The following is a 24,586-nucleotide window of genomic DNA, read 5'->3' on the forward strand; positions in this document are numbered from 1 at the left end:
CCTTACGTAGTTTTGTATGAACTTGAGTAGAGATGAGTGCCTTAGTCCAGCACCCACCCAAGTCAGTGGAAAGTTTCTTTGAATTAAGCAGGCATGGAATGAAACCTTCTGTGTGGAAACTTTCAACACAATTTTGAAAATTTCAGATGATTATGAGCAGCCAGAAATCTGAGGGCAGAGAAGGAAGATAGGCATTCTCCAAGAAGTTTTGCCATTTGACTTAACATCCAAGGCAAGCAATATTAAACCTCAAGGCAAGCAATATTACTTATCTGAAGCAGGGTTAAGTCTTGAGTTTTAGAGTATAGTATTACTGCAAGTATGAATACTTATACAGTGTAATTATGTCTTAATTAGTAGCGGCGCAGGATTTTGGAGGGTAGCAAAAGAAACATGTTCTCAGGTAACTTGTACTATACTATGATTTACATTTATGCTCATCCTCTAAACAGAAGCATGAATATCTGTTTTCTGCATTTTGAGTACTGTTAATATGCAGGAGTACAAATATACAAATAAAAGGCCAAAGCATCTGCTGCTGCTGCTATGCAGGACCTCCTCACAGCTTTGTAATGCTATTTGCCTGATTTTCATTGATAAATTTTAAATGGTGAAAATGAACTTGGCTAAGTAAAGTATTTAAGTCAGGGGAATGAGGAAGGAAGAGAAGATATATACAATGTAATAAAACTAACTTGGGAGACAGGACAGGGTGTGTACCCTCTTACAGTGAAGACTAAATTAATCTGAATTCATTGCCCTGATACCATCTACCCATAGAATGGACACTAGATGGTCTAAGTGTAGTAGCTCCTAATACTCTGGACCAAATTACTCTCTGAGATAAATCATTTGAAAGCAATAGAATTTGATCAGAGGAAAAATTGGCCTACCTCCTAAAAGGCACTTACTTTCTTCCTTCATTAGCTCATTCTAATGCTAAAAAGTGTAGGTGCAGATGTATTGCAGCATAATTAACGTAATTAATTATGCTGGGTGACGATAAAGTCCATGATATATATCTACATGCTATCTGTTTAGAGTCAAGCTATACATTCTGCAAGGCCAGGTAAGAGTTCAGACTTGCTTGATGATAAGCCAGATAGTGATACATTCCTCAGATATAAACCAATGTGACCTGACCTGGCTTCCAAGTCCCCTGCTGATTAGGAGAATTACAAACAGTGCAGAGTAACATCTGTTTATATATCATCCAAACTGAGAGAGAGATAATGGATAGAATATTTGTATGGAGATGTACATTCCCAATTCTTTGGAGTAGCAACATGATATTTAAAAGATATGAAAAAATAACAGCTATCTGTTTTTTATTATCAATTCCTCCCTCCCACCTGCACCAAGAGAAAAGCAGTTTCCCAGAAATGCTTAAATGGTCTGAGTCTGTTTCCAGTGGATTCACTGCATAATAAGCTAAAGTGGAAGGAAATGGGACTGTGAAACGGAAGTGTTCTCATACCTATCAATGCCATCAGTGTAAAGAATGAGAACTTAAAAAAGAACACATTTCTCAATAGGTGCCTTTTGTATTGTATGGGTGCATCTACACATGCTGATTTAAGGTTCATTAGCCATTTTTAAGGCTCATTAAGGGCACGGGTCTACATGTGTGTGCCCTTAAAGCACCTTAAAAATGGTGGTTTTAGGTCATTTGCACCTAAATTTGATACCTGCAAAAGCAGATATGAAATTTAGGTGTAAATAGCTAAAGCGCCTTAATGCACATGCAGACGTGCTAAGGCACTTTAACACTGTATATGTTGACTGATTTGGGACTAGCTTTAGTCCCAAATTGGTCTGCAGACCACGTTAATGCACTTTAGTGCGGGCATGTGTAGACACATGCCTAAATTGCCTTAGTGCACTTAGGCGAATGCGCATTAAGTTTAGGCATGCATAAAAACATGTGTAAACATGTCCCATGAGGTGGCCAATTTTCTGCTCTTTGTAACTTCTCTTGTACTTGTATGGTTCATATATTATCTGTTTTTAAGTAGTTATATGGAAACATGGCATGGAACCCTTCAGAGTTTATCACAAGAGAATCCAATTCAGGCATGTTAAAACAACATTAGATCTCTATTTGCTATTGCCAACATGTGGAGTTTCCTTTTGTGTTAAGTGAGCTCCCTTCTGACTTGCTACCAAGCTGCGTATAAGGAAGACAAGCAGACATACTAGATAAAATCAGTTTTGCTTCAGTTTCTTTGAATGGCTCTTTATTGATGGCACAAATATGTTTTGGGGTAGAAGCAGAAGGAAAATGCAAAGGTTTTATGTGGCATAATTACCATTACAGAAAGACAGTGGTAAAAGTTGCTTGAAGAACAACTATTCAGTACAGACTTTTGTAACTGATTTTCTTGTGGCCTCAAAGCATGCTACCCAGAACAATAGGGGAAGGTAGCTGCATAACTGGGTTTACTGGGCCTGATTGCACCCTCACTTGTCTGGAGAGCACCCTATGTAGACATGGCTTTGTGCCTTGTGTGCAGAGAGGTGTCTAAACTACTTCTGAGTGTGTATCCTTTATTTAATTAGATACTGAGTCATGCAGCTTTGCTCCCCTGGTATTAGTATAGGTACACCAGGAGGAAGCCTTGATAAGTGGAGTTGTCAGTCAGCAGCTAATACTCTTTTGTTTTCAACAGCACATAAGAAGAAGAATATATGTAGAAAAGACAGAATCATAGAAAGTGAGGGTTGGAAGGGACCTCAGGAGGTCATCTAGTGCAACGCACTGCTCAAAGCAGGATCATCCCCAACTAGATCATCCCAGCCAGGGCTTTGTCTAGCCAGGTCTTAAAAACCTCCAAGGGATAGAGCTTTTACCACCTTTCTGGGTAACCTGTTTCAGTGCTTTACTACCCTCCTAGTGAGAAAATTCTTCCTAATATCTAATTTAAACTTCCCTTGCTGCAACTTGAAACTATTGCTCCTTGTTCTATCTTCTGCCACCACCACCCAATGCAGTCCAGTATGCCATTAGCCTTCTTGGCAACAAGGGGACACTGCTGGTTCATATTCAGTTTCATATTCTTCCATCCTAAGTGCAGGACTTTGCACTTGTCTTTGTTGAACCTCATGATATTTCTTTAGATTCAATCCTCCAATTTGTCTAAGTCACTCTGAATCCTAGCCCTACCCTCCAGCATATCTTCTACTCCCCCAGCTTGGTGTCTTCTTCAAACTTGCTGAGGGTGCACTTTATGCCATCTTCCAGGTCATTGATGAGGGCATTAAACAAAACCGGCCCCAGGACCGACTCCTGGGGCACTCCACTTGATACCAGCTGCCAACTAGACATCAAGCCATTGATTACTACTCTCTGTGCCCGATGTTCCAGCCAGTTTTCTGTCCACCTTACAGTCCATTCATTCAGCCCATACTTCCTTAGCTTACCTGCAAGAATGTTGTGGGAGACCGTATCAAAACCCTTGCTAAAATGAGGGTACACCACATCTACTGGTCTCCCTCCATCCACAGAGCCAGTCACTTCATCATAGAAGGCAGTCAGGTTGGTCAGACATGACTTGCCCCTGGTGAATTCATGCTGGCTGTTCCTAATCACCTTTTTCTCCTCCAAGTGCTTAGAAATGGATGCCTTGAGGATGTGCTCCATGATTTTTCCAGGGACTGAGGTGAGGCTGACTGATCTGTAGTTCCCTGGATCCTCCTCTTTCCCTTTCTTAAATATGAGCACTAAGTTTTCCCTTTTCCAATCATCTGGCTCCTCTCCTGATTGCCATGAGTTTTCAAAGATGATGGCCAATGGCTCTGCGGTCACATCAGCCAACTCCCTCAGCACCCTTGGGTGGAGTCCATCCGGCCCCATGGACTTGTACACATCCAGCTTTTCTACGTAGTCCCTAACCTGTTCTTTCACCACTGAGGGCTACTCGCCTCCTTCCCAAACTGTGCTGCCAGGTGCAGTAGTCTGGGAGCTGACCCTGCCTGTGAAGAGTAAGGCAAAAAAGGCATTGAGCATTTCAGTCTTTTCTGCATCCTCTGTCACAAGGTTGCCTCCCCCATTCAGTAAGGGACCCACACTTTCCCTGATCCTCCTCTTGCTACTGACATATTTGTAGAAACCCTTCTTGTTACCCTTCACATCCCTTGCTAGCTGCAGCTCCAACTGCACTTTGGTCTTCCTGACTTCATCCCTGCATGCGCGAGCAATACTCTTATAGTCTTCCCTAGATATTTACACATTTCCACTCCTTATAAGCTTCCTTTTTGTGATTTAGTTTACTGAGGAGCTCCATGCTAAGCCAAGCTGGTCTTGTCTTCTGCCATACTTGCTAGTCTTCCTGCACATCGGGAAGGTTTGTTCCTGCACTCTCAATAAGGCTTCTTTGAAGTACAGCCAGCTCTCCTGGACTCTTCTCCCCCTCAGTCTGGCTTCCCAGGGGATCCTGCCTATGAATTCCCTGAGAGAGTGGAAGTCTGTTTTTCTGAAGTCCAGGGTCCTTACTCTGCTTCCCCCTTCCTTCCTTTCCTCAGGATCCTGAAATCAATCATCTTGTGGTCAGTGCTGCCCATGTTACTATCCACTACTACATTCCCCACCAATTATTCCCTGTTTGTGAGCAGCAGGTCAAGAAGAGCATGGCCCCTAGTTGGCTGCTCCAGCACTTGCACCAGGAAGTTGTCCCCAACACTCTCCAAAAACTTCCTGGATTGCCTGTGCGCTGATGTATTGCCCACCCAGTAGATGTCAGGGTGATTGAAGACCCCCATGACAACCAGAGCTAGTGATCAGGAAACATCTGCTAGCTATTTGAAGAAAGCCTCATCCACAACTTCCTCCTGGTCTGAAGGTCTATAGCAGACGCCCACCATCACATCAACCTTGTTGCTTTCCCTTCTGACCTGTCTCTAGTGGGTTATGGAATAGAGAAAATCCCACACAATTTACTGATTCGTTTTGATGCACTGGCTGGGGGAGTATTGATTGCACGATTTCACAATGATTACAAGTTTAATTTATACAACACAACGTTATTTTAAAATTCTTTGCTACGTATATAACACTGCTTAGCTTTAAGAAACACCACAAACATTAAGAACACAATAATTACATATATCAGAAACAATGCTCCGAATGCACTTCCTTCCCAAACAATGCTATATGAATTAGTATTACAAAAACAACTACAATTACAACTAAAAGTTAAATTTGAATCAATACTATTATTTTTCATAATATACTTACAATCCTAGAATTCCGAGAAGCCAAACACCTAAATATGGTTTCGTTCCTCAGTAGTACAATTTAATGGGTTGGCCTCAGTAGTACAGTTCAATGGGCTCGCCTCAGCAATACGATTCAATGGGCTGGCCTCAACAGTGATAGGTCTAAGTCCCCTTCCTTCAGTCCCTTTCATGTGCTCCGCGGCTTCAGCGTGAACTAAGAGATTCGTGTTCACGGAGAGGGTGGTTCAGGTGATCAGTCTGATCCGGCCTACACTTGCGATTCTTCCTTCGTTGTTCTGCAAGTATAGTCACCTCCAATTTGGGAGAGTAAGTTACAGTTTTTATTGAGTGAGTTACCATCTTGGGCTCCTCCTACTCAAACTTGTCATTACCCCCAAATTTGGGCTCGGATCTTACTCAACAGATTCTTTTGCTTAGTAATTAGTTTCTTTTGTTGATCATTTGAATTACTTTGGGGAACTTCCATACCACTGCAAGTGACCTTTTCTTACCAATCTGGTCAAAAGGCTCTAGGGTTTGATCTCTCGGAACTCGGGATATTTGCTTAAGGATCATTGTTAGGTTCTCTTTGTAAAAGACTTCTAAAGATAAAATTCAAGAGTTAAAACTTTAAGCAAAGTCTGGATCTTCCACACGTAGTCCAAAACAATGACCTAGATAAGGAGATAAATCTTATCTTCTTCCTGAAACTGGCTAATGGGCAACCATTACAAACATTCAAACTATTTCATTCAATATGACATGACCCTAACCCAGAGACTCAACAGACCTATCTCCAGCCTCATACTGGAGCTCTGAGCAATCGTATGGCTCTCTCACATAAAGTGCAACCTCTTCTCCCCTGCCAGTCCTTCCTGAACAGTGTGCATCCATCCATGACAGTGCTCCAGTCATGCGAGCTATCCCACCAAGTCTCTGTTACTCCAATCATGTCATAGTTCCATGACTGCAAGGACTTTCAGTTCTTCCTCCTTGTTTCCCAGGCTCCATGCATTTGTGTACAGACACCTGAGGTAGCTAGTTGATTGCCCTGATTTCTCAGGAAGTATGAAAGCACCTCCGCTGTTGCCCCTTTCTATTTGCTCTTCTTCCAGGTCTCTCACTTCCCCACTTAGCTCAGGGCTTTGGTCTTCATCCCCTGGCAAACCTAGTTTAAAGCCCTCCTCACTAGGTTAGCAAGCCTGTCTGTGAAGAGGCTCTTTCCTCTCTTTGTCTAGTGGATCCCATCTCTTCCCAGTAGTTCTTCTTGGAACATCATCCCATGGCCAAAGAAGCCAAAGCTTTGCTGGCGAAACCACCTGTGTAGCCAGGTGTTGATCTGCAGGATGCACCTACTCCTGCCCGGGCCCTTTCGCTTGACCAGAAGGATCAACGAGAACACAACCTGAACACAACCCCAGAACCTTCACCCTTGCACCCAGAGCCCTGTAGTCACTTTTGATATGCTCAGGGTCTCCCCTGGCAGTATCATTGGTGCCTACCTGGGGTAGTAGTCAGAGGGCTGGATGAGCCTTGGAAGTCCTTCCATGACATCTTGGATCCAGGCTCTTGGCAAAGCAGCAGACCTCCCAAGACAACAGGTCAGGTCAGCAGATGGCTCCCTTTGTCCCCTCCAGAAGGCGGTTTCCAACAAGCACCACCCATCGCTTCTTTTTGGTGGTGATCGTCTTGATCCTTCCCACCTTGGAGAGGCCTGGCCTGTCTTCCTCCAGCAATAGAATGTGCTCCTCCCTCTCTGCTGCTAGGGCTGCATATCTGTTCTCCAGATGAACCACTGCAGGTGGAGGTGAAGATCTCCGCTTGCTGCCAGAAGTCACAAGCCTCCAGCTTCTACCCTTTTGGGTGTCCATGTCCTATCTCTTCTCTAGCGCAGTGTCTGGTATTTCTTCCTTCAAAGTCCTAGTGGTCTCTTCCAGCACTGAACTGATGAACGCCTCATGGCAGAGGATGCTTTCAAGCCTCACCACCTCCTCCTGTAGTTCTCTTGCCTGTTCCCTGAGAGACACCACTAGGAGGCACCGCCTGCACCGCAGGCACTCCCCAACCTGGTCGTCACTGGAAGGAAGCTACAGTCTCCACAGCACTAAACGTGGACCTGGGTGGAAGCGTTGATTGTCGGCGGTCCTGCCTGGACAGAAGCCTCACAGGTGCAAGCAGTGGCAATGGCTTTGGCATTGCAGCATCTTCCAGCTATTTCCCTGGGTTTCTTAATCTGCTTTCTTTCTCTTACTGCTCTTCTTCCAAGCAGACCATCCCTAGCAAACTCGCCTGGAACTGGGTTTGTTGGTCCCAAAGGGTTCCTTTTATTCTCTGCTTCCTCACCCAAGCTGAAAGACTTGCCCTTCTAAAAAGCGGGGGAGGGCCCATGAACTGGCTGGGGAACTGGTCTGCGAAGTGCCTGCAAACTGCTTACCCTGTTTGTAGGCCCATGTCACTGGTGAACAGGGGTTGCAGGATGGTAAGTTCTTGAGGCAGGACCAACCTTATGTGTTTGTGTACACACATGACAGGTGGACTCTGAGCTTGGCTGAGGCATCTAGGTGCTACTGTAATATAATTATAAGCATCAAATGTATATTTACAGACAATATTTACATCTCCTACATTGCTATGTTTAAGTTGTGTAATTTACTGTTATCTTTGGGCTTCACACAGATCTTTAAATCTAGTGGTGACTCAATGTTAATAGGAGGTACAGAAATTAAATAAATTCTGTAATCCAGTGATTGAATAACATGCTGTGTTGGACGCATTGCTGAAGTTGTTATAACTCCTTTTCTGTCAACCTACTGTACTCCTATTTTGCCAGGAAAAAAAGTACAGCTCATTCATTTACAGCCTAAATATAATGGCTACAAACAAGTGGCACTCATTGGAAACTGGAGTACCATTAACTGAGGCCTGCTTACTTTCCAATTATGCACTTTACAACTCTCATAACTTTTCCTCCCCTCTTTTCTGCACATTTAACACAATTTGCCATAACAGCTTTAAACTTATCTTTCTCCAACATAGTGGCTAAATACATTGCTAATATAAGAAATGACCCGGCACAAGTGAAAATGTGATCGTGAGATAACTATGCATAAGTAATACATTTGTCCCATGATGCAGTTTTAATTTATATTTGGGTACATTAGTCACCCATAGAGGAGGTCAATTAGTGAGCAGCTATATCTAAAAGATGATGGCCTGGGCTTCCCCTACATATATCATTCTGATGCTGGAAGTATTGTGAGTGCCAGTTCCTGGAGTTTGTTTGCACTTCTCATATCAAGGAATCCCATCATCTAGATTTGTGAATCTTAGAAGAACATCACAGAGGACTCTTATCCCTACACAGCCATCAAGACCTACCTGCAGCCACCAAATATCAAAGCTCCAGTAGAAGCACTTCAGTTTCATGTGTTTCTATCCAGACTTCCAGCTCATGTAAGCAAGTGCAGCTCCATTGACTTAAATGAAGTTGTGCTGCTCTACACCAGCTGAGACTCTAGCTCTGTGAGTGCATGTGTGCGCTAAGATGGGCATGGGTGTTAATGCTGCTTTTTTTCCTTGATGTTTAGTGCCTTTTTATGAAAAACATCTTGGCAACCTTAAGTTAATACCTCTGGTTTTGAGGTCGCTAGTGGATTTGAACTAAGGGGCAGTTTTAACATAAATCTGGCATGTGACAAAATTGTGCTGTAAGAGAAACACATTTTCGGGGGAAAAGTTGGGTTTCATTTTTAACTTATCCAAGCTACCATACTTCAAAATGGCACCCCCAGATAATCTAGTCGGTAGCCAGGCTATGCTTGGCAGCATGTTGCCTAGTCTTTGGGAGAAGAAAGTGAAGAAAATATACTTTAGTAATATGGCTTGCCGAAGTGTCTAATAAGAAGTGTTATGAATATGTCACCCTGCAATTTAAGATAACAAGTTTCTTTTGGTGGCTATCCAAGCTGCCAGGGAAGCATCCCTATTCCTGACAGAAAGTTTCCTATCTCAGTGCTAACATTTAGGCGTAATATTAGGCCAGGCAGCATCTAACCCAATTCTGTCCATAGCCTGTCCTCTGCTGAAGTGTGAATAGAGTAGGACAAAAGATATCAAAAGAATTCCTTGGAGGAATGAATTAAAATGTCTTGCTGGACCTATAATTAGAGTCAATAAGGAATCCTAAGATGAACGGTCTTTTTTCCTGACAAAAACACTGAAACACTTTTTTGCAGAGGTATCTGGGTTTTGGGTAACTTTCCTTAGACAAAGCTTCTCGGATCCTGGAGTGAAATTTCTGGTTGGAAAAAGATTGTGAGACCAAGGCATTCCAGAATGGTCAGTACTGCTGTGATTGGTAGGGTGCTCTCTTGGGATGTGGGAGGTCTGTGTTCTGGTCTATGCTCCATGTTGGGCCAGTAAAGGATGTGAGCTTTGCTTTTCCGTATTTCACCTGAGTGGCTGCGGGCTTGTTTAGGATAGTTTCTCCCCCTCCAAAAATGTCAAAAGGGCTAGTTCTTTTTTTTTTGTTTACAACAGAATAAAACAATCATATTAAGCATATTTATAAATGTGCTTACAGTTAGACTATATAACTTGGCTTTAGTTTTACTGCTCATGCACCCAATTATTCTTTTTGAAGCTTTCTTGTTATGTTTAACACATTAATGATAACATCTTTAATTGCCCAGGATATCTATCTATCTGTATATCGAGAGAGCGAGAGATATCTATATCTATAGATAGGAGCAAGAATCAGACCTTTCTGCATGTTACCCTATCAGCTTTAGGTAATCCATAACATTGAAATGTAGGTCAACCAGAGCTTTTTAAAACAGATGGAAATTTAGTAGTTTACTGTGGCTCGATGGATGGATGCCCCCCACAAGGCTGCCAACTTCTCCAGTTCCAAACTGCAGAAAACAGCTCCCAAAATCCGCTTATTGTAACTCATTTTCATTCCAGAACCACCAGTGCACTGTACAGAAGGCTTCTGTACATACTCAGCACTGAAATGCTTCTGATGATGATGATAATTAGAATAGTTCAGTGGTGTTTTAGAGGACTCTATCTTTAGTTTGCTGACAACGAAAGTATTTTCATATGGGAGATTTCATTAGTGTAAATATTCAGAGAGAGTTATAAAAACACAGTTGTTCTGAGCAAAACCAAGAGCTGGAGGAAGTCCAAATTTATTTCTACACATTTTGGATTTATATTTTCATATGCAGAATCATAGATGTTGCTGTTATACTAATATGATATTCATAGTACAATGATATGGTTGTCCCATGTTTTGCATTTCTATAGAGCAGGGCAGAGAAATGGGTGGAAGGAATATTTCTGCTTCTGCAGGAGTCCCCTAATTATACTTGCTACCTATGCATGGTGAGCAGGAAACATGTAGCGAGCTTTGGTGGCTTTTGGCATAAGTCTGGAGCAAGGCTTGACCTTGAACCTCTTCAAGCAGAGAGAGATGCCTTAAATGTGTTCCATCATACCTCTCTGAGATGTTACAACGAACCTGTAACTTGATACTTCTTTTAAAAGAGGACCGGTGGTGTAATCAGCTGCTCCAGTTTCCATACCCTGCTTATGCCACTGTGTACCTCTTCATCTTAGAGAATCAGACAAAACTTCACTGAGCAAAGGGAAAAGTACTTGGGGACAAAGCTTTTTCAAACAAAACTGTGAGCTGAACTGTGCCAGTACACATGTAACCTGTACCACCTCCTCAGTAGCTCTAGGAAGTATTTGGCTGTCTTTTCCAGCTGGTATGTTGAGAAGAAAAAAAATGTTCCCAAGGCTCACCCACTCCCCTCGTACTCCTTCCCTACCTGGTCTCCATGAAGAAGGGAAGAAAGGGGAGTTGGAGACCTTTTGGTTTTTATCTGGTTCTTGTTAGTGAATAATGTTTGTTCTTTCTGTAGTATAAAGTTACTGCAATTATGGAGAAATTGCCTTCTGTTTGACTGGCAACCCTAAACTGCTTTCATCTCCAAACGCATGTACCGTGCTCGTGACTACAGTTTGCCATTCCTGTGAATGTGTCATTTCAACATGTGACAGCTTTTCTTGGTTAGGAAAATCCTTTCTTGTACTTTTTAAGCAACAGAAACTCATGGAAGAATAAAAGGCACTAAAATAAAAAAAAAGCAGTTATCAAGCAAACTTTTGTCAGAGAGTTTATTCATTTGAAATGATGTTTTCATAGGAAAGGTGAAGGTGTGTATCGTTTATACACATAATCTCTTCCCCAATCCTTTGTTTGCTGAGAGAAAAGAAAGGTGAGGAGCATATTGTCTGTCAGAGCACAGTGTGTGCTATATCATCAATTCTGCAACTTTCCCAGCATGTGAGTAATGCCATTGAGGCCAACAAGGTTACTTACCAGCACCGATTTACTTGCATGCTTGCTTGCAGGAGTGAAGGCTACTACAGTTCATTGACCCATTTAAGCAGCTGTTTCTGTCCTCACATGCAGGCATATGGCTGCGTGGCATGCATCGGAAGGGCAAACTTTAGTTTTAACTCTCCTGTGAAGGAATGTGTGATAAAGAAGATGTTCTGCCTCTAGCAGTCGCATGAAAATCCCATGCAGGTTGCTAGACAAGTTCTCATAACTAGAGAAATACAGCCTAGCTATAGAAAATTGATTTTTATTTATTTATTTATTTATTTATCTTTTGTAGAATCCCAAAAGGGCTTAGCAACCAATTGCTAAACCTTATTTCCTTCAACAACTTACGCCTGCCCTGTCCGTACGCGGACGAAACCAAAGAGATCAACAAAGAGGCTGCTATTACCTCCTTGGGCGTGGTCTTCAGGGATGATAGGAGAGGAGCATTGGTTCCTAAAATACAGCCTCTTTGACTATGGGTTAAAGAAGAATTGTGGGGTTGTTCTACCCTTGCATTAGTTGTCTGTCCTTGGTGAAGGGTTTCTCTCTCTTAGTGAAGGAGCATTTGCTGCTGGTAGATTTGGAGATGGTGAAAAGGTGCATTACACCCTTTGTTTAGAGGGAGAAGGGAACTGGGGCTGGGCATGATATTGGAGTGAGAGGGTTTGCCTGCGTGTGTCACATGGCATTGGAGTTCCCTCCTCTCACTTTCCCTACTTCCAGGATGAATGAGGATTTAGGAGTTAAAGCAGACCTAGGGTGCAGAGCAGGCACTACTGCATACCCATCCTCAGGTGAGTGGAATCCAAAGCTGTTGGTGCCCAGTCAACTTCTTGGAAGTACCCGGCAGGTTCATTCTGGTGTGGGTGTGCTCCTTGCTGGATAATGGAAGTCTAGGTTGGAAGGGGCCTCCTGGGTATAACGGTTTTAATAAAGCTCTTTCTTCATGGTTTAACCTTGCTTTGGCCTGTGTCCATTGCTTCTTCTTTATCAACATCAGTATGTAGGTGTTTCATATTGCAAGCCTACCCAACAGTTGGGGTTTGTTGATTGCCAGCATTACTGAGGTGAGCAAGGTTATAAAGTCTTACTGCTAGATTTCTGAATACATAAGGCAAGCTCCCCTCCCCCCTGAAGCTGGCACTCTGCCTACGTTCTGCCATGTCATGAGCTGGTACCCTCCATTTAAACAACTTGAATGTCACATTGGCTGGTGACTCACTGCATGTGGCAGAGCAGGAGATTTCTAGCACACAGGAGAATGTGGAGTGAATTCTTAGCAGTTGGCATGTATGGTTAACGCTGCTCCCACCTCCATATAGCTACAAGGACAGAAGGCCTTTTTATGTTTTCTTTGTCTGTGTATTTTGGGTCAACTGTACCCTTTTGCATAGGGGGATTTGGAAAAGAAGGTGCGTTTGCAGAGATGTTTGTCTGTTGTTCATAATCTCAGTCACGTTCATAGGCTTGAGCTGACAGGCAGAGAATTCACGCACATAATTTGGACAATGTTTGTAGGGCTTGGGTAAGAACGTCTTTGATTCAAATGAAATGGACGTGGTGTGAGACATGAAAAATTGCTCGCTTGGGGCTTTTAAGCTAACACATGCAATTATTGCCCTTGTCATCAACCTGCCCTGGTTTGCCTTTCTGCTTGTTTTGGACATGTCTTAAATCTCTGCTTAGATCCCGGGTTTGCAAACAGTTACACTAAGCTTAATTCCAACATGCACCACCACATAATGAAAACATTCATGGCTGTAAGGATGAAGGGACTGCCTGAGGAACAAAATTAAACATATGCTTAAACACCCTCTTGGAGGAGAGATGCTTTCCAGTGTTCTCTAGTGTTTGCAGGAACCTGTTCTTTGATTTGTGTCATTATTTGTTTCTATGGTACCTTGTGGGTGGCGGTAGTGGTGATTAAGTTATAAAATAATAGTTACAAATGTAGGGAGTTTGACTGAGTAAAGGGTGATGGGATATGAAGGCTCCATAATGAATAATTGACAGTCCTATTGGTTAGCACTTTAAAACTTGAAAGTAGGTAGAGAATATTTGTAATGATAAATCAGGATTTATAACTTCACATAAGCCAGGCCACCTAGCTATACGGGCTAAGTTTCTGTAAAGATTTGAAATTTGGAAATTATCGTTAGAATGATAAATACAAATAGAAGTCATATTATTGATTTAAGATTTGAAAATCCAACGTCCTTCTACTTGAAAACTGCTTGATAAGGCTGAGTTATTGCCTTTGGGTTATACAATTTTGGGAGGATGGAAGGAAGACTTAGCTAAGTTAAAGCAAATTCAACATCCTCCCTTCCCCTCCAAAATTAGACTACTCCAAGGCTGATCTTGGATGTGCCCATTGATAGGTCAGTGCTAGTGTTAAGTTGTTGATACGCACGTATCCAGTGCCTGTAAGTGGGCTGTCCAAGGTAATCTTTTTGGCAGGGACTGAATCCCTGGACCGAAGAACATAAGTATCCACTGCATGAGCTTAATGACTGACCTCTGTTAGCTCAAAGCCAGCAACAGATTTACTCACTTCCACATGGTCTAGCTGTGGAAGAGGGAAGGACTCTCTCATTTCATCTGTATGTGTTACATACACAGGGTAAATGGAGAAAAATACTTTTGGTATTACTTTTACTTTTGTTTTAGAAAGTAAAAGAAAAAGCCACAACAATGAAGGAAGAATATAAGTTAAAGCCTAATTTAGGAGCAAAACAGCCCTAGTCAGGAAAATGTTTAACTTCATGTTAAACATGTCCTTAAGTCCTAATGGGGCTTAAGCATTTGTCTACTGTTTTCCAAAACTGGGGCCTCTCTCCTTCTGTGATAGAGAATGCTGGATACGTGCATAGATTGCTTTTATGACAGACCACAGAAGTCTGAAAACAAAATCTTTCATGTAGGGTTTGTGCTTAAGAACGTAAAGGCACAGTACAGATTAAGATTCTGTATTTGGACTTGTTATTGCTCTATAATAACTAGTTGATGAAAGATAAGATGCACACATTGAAATTTAATGATACAGAAGCAACAGAAGAACTGTTACAAATGTCATGCCTTCATAAAGCAAAAGTGTCTTTTGATCCATCTGCATTTCAATTTTTGCAGCATTGTGGGGTTTCTATAAAATTATGAACAAGTTGGGCACTGGTATAGAGCAATTTACAGGAAGGGTGTTTTTTTTGTTTTTTTTGGGTTTTTTTAGAAGGGGTCAAATTCATTGCTTGAGCATTTAGTTGAATGTTGTTGAGGATATGGTTTCAGTGGAGATGAAATCCACCTACACTCTTTTGTTCATGTACAAACTTCAGGAGGGACAATGTATGGACGGCAGATGTTATACAGGCCAACAGGAAGGATGAGGTCACACCATCTGCTAAACTCTGCAATTGAATGTTGTGGTGTTGGAGGGCTTGCTGCCTAGCAGGCTGTCACATCTAATTACTTACCCAGAAGAAAAGCGTTATTCAGATATTAAAATTATGCAGTGAACAGGCTGTATAATGGGGAAGGAACATGGTATACACAATCTTTATTCTGAAGTTTCAAAAGACTAAAAACTTTACTTAGTCAGGGCTTTTTTTTTTTTTTTTTTTTGAGGGCACAATGTAGACTGTCAGATCCAATGTCTTGCACAAGTTTAACAACTAATCCAGGGATCTGAGAGAACAATAAAATGAAAAGACCCTTAATAAACTACAGTTTGTTTTCAAATTCTCCCTCAGCACCAGTTTTAAACTCTGTTTCTCACCTCAGCTCCCATCTTCTCACCGGCCTGTTATTTTTCATTAAGCAAAATTGCATGTAGTAGCCAGGGATTTCATGCCAAAGTCTCTGTCAGAATTTTGGAGCTTGTCATTTCTGACTAGCTTGTGCTTTTACCTTTCTTTTTTCTAGACACTGCATTGGAAGAAGTTAGTTCATATTTTTTACATTAGCAATCTGAGAGCTACCACATTATCCGCATTATTACCACTTACACAAAGACAATTCAAGACTTGTATTAGAGTTTGGTTTGAAACACCCAGTCCTTGCCTGAGATCTGCCCTTCTATAGCCTATTCAGATCCTGTATGCTGGAAAGTTTTGTTTGCTTATTTTTTTATTTTTTTTTTAAGTAAGGTTTTGTGGTGATGAAGTTATCCTTGAAGTTGGAACAGAGCAGAATTGCTACAGAGCTATATTGTGGAGTCGGCTGAGAACCTCAACAACACTTATGAAAAGTGGGAACTCTTGCCATCCAGCTCAGCAGGATATTAATTCTAAAGCCTAATTATGATCTTTTAAGAATCAGATATTTAAAAAAACTGCTAGGATTATATTTTCTGGGTCAGAGCTCATTTTGCTGCTGTGTTCAGAAAGTGCCTAGACCGGGGCACTCAACCCCTGGCTTGCAAGTCACATCTCAGCCATGGGGCTCCCCATGTATCTGAAAATTTTGCAATGTGGGGAGCAGTGACAGCATTAATCGCTCCTCTGCTGACAGATTTCTGGATCTGTGGGGAGCCACGTGATCTGGATCCCTCTGTACCTCTTTGTGCTAGATTGGCTGCACAGGGTTGGGGCGTTATGGCATTGGGACTGGCACAGGACCAGGCATGGCCTGAAATGGGCGCACAGGGCTGTGGGGGCAGGGTGGCATGGATGCATGGGGCTTTCATGCCATATGCTAACCCCAGGAGGGATCCATCCAGCCCGCAGGAGTGAAAGGTTGAGCACTGCTGGTCTAAAGAAACAATCTAATAGAAGTGATGAGTTGTATGCTTAATTTGCACAGTTTTTGCATGCACAAGTTCATTTAATTGAACATAAAATGGCCAAATACATTTAGACAGAAATAATCCTAGTTTCTGCATGGCTTTTGTCTCACTAAGATATGTGTAATACAACAGTCACTTTGCTAACCAGAAGTGTATAGAGAGGTAGCCTCAAGCTCTGTCCAGTTCTGTCCATGGTTATTAGATGAGAGATCTACAGTGGATGGAGAGGTGTGTATGACCATAGGCATGGAGTATAGTAAGAGTTGCAATTTAGCCCTCTACAAAAATGCATTCAGCCCTCTACACAAAATGAGTTCCACTCCTCTTTTTTATTTTACAAATTATTAATTTTGAAAAACTGAATGAAACAGAATCCCCAAATGAGGGGTAAAGGCAATCCTGACACAAAGGGGTTTGGTTTGACCACACTTAGATGGATTCATTGTTTTGCTTTCCTGATGTTTTTGCCCTATCGCATTCTGCTTTACAGCTATCTACATCACGAATGTCACTTGCTCTGAAGCAAGGTACTATCCATTGTTACAGTGGTAAATTCCTTTAATTGCCCTGAAGTGGGGCTTGGAGCGCAGACAGTGGAAAATATTATAGTTCTACATCCCTAAAAATCATGTGGGTGAAATCTAAACATGGATTGTTTTTTCAGTGTTAAAGTGAAACAATATTCAGAAATGTCGTATTTGAATGAGCCTGCAAATGGTAGATGAAGTCACTGACCAATGATCTATGAATTTTCAACAATGTTTTTGGTAGATAATTACCTTAACATTTGTTAGCCCCAACCTGTATATTTTCTAACTGTGTGTAAATATCAAACTACATCTCTTCTACAATGAAAGTTCCTATTATTATTGTAGCAGTATATAATATACATTTTTTTCTATACATCTCTCAGAAGCTGCATCTGTCCTACTTATTTTCCTGAAACTAAGATGTATATTTTTCTCCTCAAATGTATGTACTGATAACTGGCGATAGTTTGTTTGAACTTGGCAAGAAACGTAGAGACTAAATATCTACTTGACCAATTTCCAAACAAAGTTTAATTTATTAGAAACAATATCTATAACACTTTTCACCCAAGGATTTAAAAAGCCTTTTATAAAGAATTACCATATTTCCCCAAATCCAGGATGAGATTTTTTTTTCCCTTCCCCATCAACCTGGGGGAAAAAAGCTTCATTTTGGAATTGGGTGCCAGCCCAGGGCAGGTGACTGTTGCAGTCTGAGCTCCAGGCCTGAAGCCAAGACAGAGCTGCAGCAGCTGCCTGCCCTGGACTGGGGTAGCTCATGCAGTGGAGGAAGGAGCATGTGATGTGGGAGTGGAGGAGATCATGTGGTGGAAGGCGTGTGGGGGAGACTGGGTTGAATGGGGGAAGCATGAGGGAGACCATACAGCCTGTGCCCCTTGCTACTTGCCCCCTTCGCTGGCTGCTTGCTCTGCCATGCCACTTACCTTTGGCTCGGGTCCCAGCTCCAGCCCCAACTTGGCTTGGCTTGGCTTGGCTTGGAGCTGCCATTGCTGCTTCTGCCTGGCCAGGCTGGGTTGGGGCTCAGGCTGATGCTGCTGACTGCCCCAGAGCCAGGGCCACCAGGGAAGGTAAGCAGCAGGGTGACAGGAAGTGGCGGGGTAGGTACTGAAGGGAGACCAGGTGGCAACAGGCAGCCATAGGCATGGGGGATGCAAGGGAAGGGGGATAGGCACTGGGGGGGAGCAAAGGACAAGGGGGAATAAGAGGATAGGCACAGGGGTGCAAGGGTTGTGGGTCTGGTCACCTGCCCCCTACCTGCTGCTGCTCTGCCCACCACAGCATTGGTGGGGGGGAGGACAAATTTAAGATGACACTCCAATAATTAGATTCTATATATGGAAAATTATAGCAAATTTATAATTTTCCATGTATAGAGTCTAATTATTGGACAAGCCCCTTAAATTTGAAGTTGTTTTAGATTTGGTTAAATAAAGTAATTAACCTTTTATGATACCTCTGTGTGGTGACTTAATGCTTATTTTGTAAATGAGGAAACCAGTACTCAATCATTATGAGTAGAGCTACAGAAAAGTGTTCTTGGAGAACTGTTTCTCTCAGAAAATACCAGTTCAGTGGAAGTGAGACATCTTGCAGAACTATGTTGAGGTTGACTACATTTCAATTACGGGGAAAAAAGGAACAGAAGATTCCAATAAAGATAAAAACATTTGGGTTTGATTTTATTTTTTTTTAAGGAACATTTTTATTTTTCCATTATTTTTATATTTGTTATGTCATAAACTAACTAATGGTTAGCAAACATTTCAGGTTGTGGGCCAGAATGAGCCAGCTCAGGTCAGGGGCTGGAGGTTGGATGGGTGTTAGGACCCAGCCAGTGCTGCTACTGCCACTGATTCAACTTCCTATAGCAACATGGGGAGAGCTCCCCCAGCCACTGCTTTACTCCACAGTGGCATGGTGAGAGCTCCTGCTACTGAAGCTCCCTGTGGCTGAATGCTGCCAAAGCCTCACATTTACAGGCCAGAACAAAAGGCTCTGTGGGCCAGATCCAGCCTCTGGACCATAGGTTTCCATCCCTGGACATAAATAAAAAATTGAAATTGGAATGACACGCTTCAAATGACTCATACTTGAGAGGATATAATTTTTCAGGAAAGAGAGGATGCAGGGAATTCAAGCCTTGTTGACTGTAGAAAGGGTTAGCTGGTACAGTTTTAGCAGAAAAGCTGCATTTCTAGTAGGAGGTCTCAGCAGAAAAGTGTTTTTGATTTTTTTTTTACCAGTATAGTTTATACCAGTTCCCTGAATGACGTAGATTTTTAGGCAAAAGAACTTGTTTCCTGGAATAAATATAATTAAAAATGGAAACTTACCTAATTTTTTTTTTAATTATTATTATACCAGTAAAAATTTATAGTACAGACCTGACTTTATGCTATTATGTATGTTTGTTTCTTGGTCTCTGCTTCCCTGTAGAATTTCTCGCAATGTTTTTCAGCCCTGCTGCAGGCATAAAGAGATTCTGTACATATTTTCACAATATCCTTTAGAAAAATGTTCCTCTGCAGGGTAGGCTTTTATAACTTGGTGAATTATCCAAGACAACACTAACTAGATTTTTAGTAAGAAATGTAAACAGGCTGGTCTGTTTTGCCTAGGTGATTGCTTGCCTTGTTCCATAGTAAGTAATCATCCAAGAGGTCTTTGGTCACGATTTGTGGGCATAATAGATGAATGGCACCCAACGCTTCGGCCCTTCAGGCCAGCTGAGTGGTGTGGGGTCCGTCTGCAGGCAAGATCCCATGTGGGGTTGGTGCATGGGGCCTGAGCTTACGTGCCAACCTGGTGCCATACACTGGCCTGACCTAGCATGCAGAGCAATGTTATCCAGCCTGCAGGGCCTCCATTGGGTCCAGAAATTTATATTGGGCACGTCAATTAATGCTGCCACATTTTTGAACCTGTGGGGAGCCTCACAGACTGGACAACACAGCTCAGCTATATTACCCCTATTATAGAGCTTCAGGATAACAATAATCTCACAGATGTGCCGTAACAGGAGCCTTACAGCTCCTCTGTCTACCTGGCAAAGAGAAATGAATAAGGGGCCTGACTGGTGTTATTTAGAGCAGTTTATCAGTAATTTCCTAAGTGCAGGCAAGTTTTTTTGCATTTACTGCTGAGTGATTTCTCTGAAGATGACATCCCATCTGAAAAGTAAGTAGCACAAAAATAGAAAAATAAACTTTTCAAATAAATTTTGTTGTATGGTTAATGTTGCCCAACAGAGCTGAACCCTTGTGTGTTTTCAAAACTCTTTAGGCTTTTAAAATCACTGAAGGCTGCAGGCAGAAAGATAGAAGCTTATTATATAGGTAGAGCTGTTTCTGATGCCTAAGACTGCCCAACTCTGTGTTCCTGTTTTCAGTTGTTTATAAGGTTTGGGGTTTTTTTTTACAAATTTAGCCATTTGGCTGAAATTTCCTATGCCAAATTCTTGCCTCAGGCTGTTTTTTGAAAAAGTTTCAGCAGAAAATATTGTTAGTGGCACATTTACAGTGGTGTTATAAATAGCATCATAATCTATTCAGTATCTTTAAAAGGACCAGCAATACAATGGAAACAGTTAAGGTGTAGGTTGAGGACCCAACCCTGTTCCATTGAAGTCATTAGGAAACCTTCAATAGGCTTAAATGTGTGTATAGTCAGGGTATAGACAGACACAACTATAAGCATCAGGATACTGATATAAGCCTGTACCATTCAGCTGTCACTTCTGCATGATTTTGCAGGAATACAAGTGTAGCAAAGGCACTCCATCTTCAACCCTCCTACACTCAGGGTCCAGGTTAGGATGATTTAACTCCTTTGTATTACTACAGGATCATGCAGATATAAGTTATGGAGTAATAGTTGATACATGCTCCTGAGCAGTAACTCCCCTTCCTGTTTTAAAGCGTCTAAAATGTATGTTTGTCCAGATCCTCAAGTTTTGCTGATCTAATAATGATTACAGAATTCTGCTGGAACTCGTGGAAACTTGAAAAGTCTATGTGACATCTCTCTGAATATCAAATGAATGCATTACCACCAATGATATGCAAATTAATCTATTGCTTTAAATGTAACCTTAATATGTTATTTACTTCAGCCAGTCCACCATAGAAATGGGAGTTAATGACTTTTAACACCAGATCAGCAACATTCTTAAGTACGTGCTTTACTTTAAACATGCAAGTAGAACTGTTCACTATAAAATCGTGTGCTGCATTGGGACCTTTCTAACTTTGGGAAAATTTGGGGGGAGGGGAGAAATCCCCAGAAACCACCATACAATATACAAGGAAAGCAAATTTAATTTTCTGCTAACTTTGTTTGTTACTGGATCCAGCTACAGGGTGACTGCAACAAAGACAATCCTTCTTTGTAACCTTACTTTCCCCCATCCCTTCTTTTCTTCTTTATAAGTTAGGGAAATCTCCCTCATTCAGTTTATGAAAGTCACCTATTTATGTGGGAAACATAGGGCTGGTTAGGATTCATACTAGAACTAAAGTGCTAGAAAAGTACATGCATTGAGTTCTTCTGTTAGGCAATTATGATTCTCTAACAATCAATCTATTCTATGTCTACTCTGTTTACCAGAACTGATTGGACTTGAAATTTTCATTCTGTGGGAGATTCAGACCTTCAAAAGGCAATGTCATTCCAAATTGGAACAAGAAACTTGAAATTAAAAAAGAAGATTTTGCATTTATTGAGATATTTTAATTTTAACAAAACCAGTGTTTCATTTTAGGTTTTTTACTTTTATCAGTTGGTTTGTTGATTGGTATTACGAAAGGTAACTTTTCAATTGGTTATTGATATTCTATTGGGTATTGTCATTGGAACCTGGTATCGTAAACTGCCATAGGAAATTAGATTTCAGTGATTACTTGATTTCAGTGAGGGCCAGGTGCTTAAATACCATTGAGGATTTGGGCTTTAAAACTTCCTGGGACACTTTAGAGGGGTCCTCTGCCTTTCACAATCAAGGCTATTCTCCTGTTTGTAAAACTAAAATAATTATGGTAAAAGCATTTTAAGTCCTATGGTTAATTTCAGCCTTGGTGTCATTCTTACACTTGTGTGTAATGAAGTGCATAGACATACTCCACTTATAATACCAGCACTTATAGTGACCAGTGATAAACACTACAGTGCTAAGAGTGAATTGCACCTGTCTTAAATACAATCTTTTCCTAAATTCTTGTCAGGGCAGTACCAGTCTTTGCACTGAACCTGCATAAATATAGTGAGATTGAACTGGGGTGAAAGAGGATAAATGTTCCTCTAAGTGGTAGATCAGTGGAAAGTAGTCCATGTATTTTAGAAATGCAGACTTTCCCAAACGCATAATCCATTCCTTGTGAAAGACGTGTGATCCAATATAGAATTTTTAGGTCAACTGATTCTGTTGAAGATTAGCTTTAATATTCAGAAACAGAAGACTGTAGTTACTCATGGCTTTTAATTCTTGACAGGGGATTATAAAGGGCACAATGCTACCATTACATTGTAAAACTCCTCTTTGGTTTGGTAAATTAACCTTTGGGGGAACTTGGGACACTCTAGTTAGAGGATAATGTATAAGTTGCTTTAAGTGGCTGGAAGAATTTCACAATCCTGCTGAATACGGTAGTGCCTAGATTAAAATGTCTAACTCTGTCTAATGGAATATTTCTTCTTCTTCCTCTTCTTGTTTCCTTTTTTTCCCATTTAAGCACTGTTTTACAGTGGCAAAACTCTCTTTGGATTGAAAGTTGATTTTTTGGTTGACTGCCAGGTTTACTATCAAATGTAGTTTTTAGTTTGAAACAGATGTAATTAAAACAAGTTTTTAAAAAATTGTTATAAGGTAGGCAATAATGGAGGTATTGTATTTGTAACCAATTCTCTTTACCTTCTAGCAACTGAAACAAAGGATTAATTTTTATATGATGAATATATAATCGGAGTGGGTATGTCTACACGAGACACTGACTGCGCAGTAGCGCGTTACAGCACGGACAGTGTTAATACACTACTGCGCAGTATTATTAGGCTACTGCACAGTAGCGCAACTTAAAAGATAGTTGCTGGTGCTACTGTTCCGTAACTCCGGTTACTGTGCATTTATTTAGTACTTGATTTTACAAGTACTAAATAAATTTGCGGTAACCACTGCTTAATAGCATCTTGTGTAGACATGGGCAGAATGAATATTTTCAGGCTCTGAATGCGTACGTTGGATTATATTTCTTTAAATATTAATAACTGACCAAGATTTTTGCTATGGTATAAAGATAATTATGAAGCTTATGCAGTGTTATGAGACCCAGCTCATGATGAACAATCCCATAGAGTAGAAATCTGTATCAGAACAACCCCATATAAAAGAAACTGATGTAACAAAGTCACCATGGACAATTCTGTGTTTCATCTGAGCTTATTTTTTATGGGCCAGATTGAACAAACCTTATTTACACTGACTCACACTTATGTCATAAGTAGCACAACTAAAGCTTGTTTTTTGGGGAGGAGAGGAGGATATGGGGAGGGGGGCAAGGAGGGCTCATTTTTCTCAACCCCACTTTTGTTTTCATTTAATTATAAAAATGGTCGATGACTTCCCTACCACCTGACCTTTGGCAGACAGGTTAAAGGGTCAGTCACTTCTGTTTGATTTTTAAAAATGAGAAGGGAGGAGTTCATGAAATATTCAAATATAAGCCACTCCAGTGAGTGGATCTGCAGAGCCATTTGAAGGAAGTGACTTCTTTTAAATCCCAGCACTCTGTTAAGGTACATTTGTGAATCACAAAGTACAGTGAAAATCTTGGGGTTTTGGCTAATTCCCATCTTTACAATGAAAAAAAGCTGTATCTTTTGTAGAGCATGTCTCCTTTTGCCACGTTTCTTGCATTGTCTCCTTCAATAGGGCATGAAAAATATGTTTTGTTTCTTAAATATAAGATTTCCAAATACAATTAAAATTACTCTTTGTTAAAGCTGGGCAGCAATTGGCCATTCAAACCTGGTCCTCTTGCCTGGAATTGTATTTCAAACCCACAGCATTAACTCCAGGGCATTAAGAACTGTAGTTGGGATGCTGACACCCCATTAAAATACAATGAGAAACTTTTGGGAAAGGGGGTGCTAGACCTCAAATCACTTATACAAAATTTTTACCTGGAGTGAGTAAGGAGCGGAGCACTAGGATCCATTTAAAAATAGATTATTGTAACCCCACTGTGCTGCAACCTCTACTGAAGTCCATAGATAAGCTTAATGACTATGATGTGCTGCTCTGACTAGCAGGCTCCTCCTCTCCACTTGCTGCCCTTTTCCCGCTTAAAGCCATCTTTGTCGCCTCCTTTTAGGCAAAGTACATTCTGTCCGCAGAAGCCAACTGCTGAAGGCTTATTGTTTAATAATCTCTGCTTTCTTCTTTCAGGTTACAAGACCCTGCTGAAAGGAATTTCAGGAAAATTTAGCAGTGGAGAACTTGTTGCAATTATGGGTCCTTCTGGGGCTGGGAAATCAACTCTCATGAATATCTTGGCAGGATACAGGTTAGTAAAAAAAAAAAAAAGAAAGAAATATTGACTTATGTTGACAAAAGCAGAGGAATCGTACCTAGTATCTGTGGGAAAATAA

The 24,586-nt window shown here is 41.2% G+C and overlaps 1 protein-coding gene across 1 annotated transcript in view; it reads left to right on the forward strand.

The window, feature by feature from the left end:
- ABCG1 (ATP binding cassette subfamily G member 1) overlaps positions 1 to 24,586 on the forward strand; it is a 70,792-nt gene that overhangs the window by 14,685 nt on the left and 31,521 nt on the right. The window contains exon 3 of the mRNA XM_006262215.4: positions 24,384 to 24,501. Coding sequence (XP_006262277.1) covers positions 24,384 to 24,501 — 118 coding nt within the window. The remainder of the gene's footprint in view (positions 1 to 24,383; positions 24,502 to 24,586) is intronic.

The sequence above is a fragment of the Alligator mississippiensis genome, chromosome 1, assembly GCF_030867095.1.
Source record: "Alligator mississippiensis isolate rAllMis1 chromosome 1, rAllMis1, whole genome shotgun sequence".
NCBI lineage: Eukaryota > Metazoa > Chordata > Crocodylia > Alligatoridae > Alligator > Alligator mississippiensis.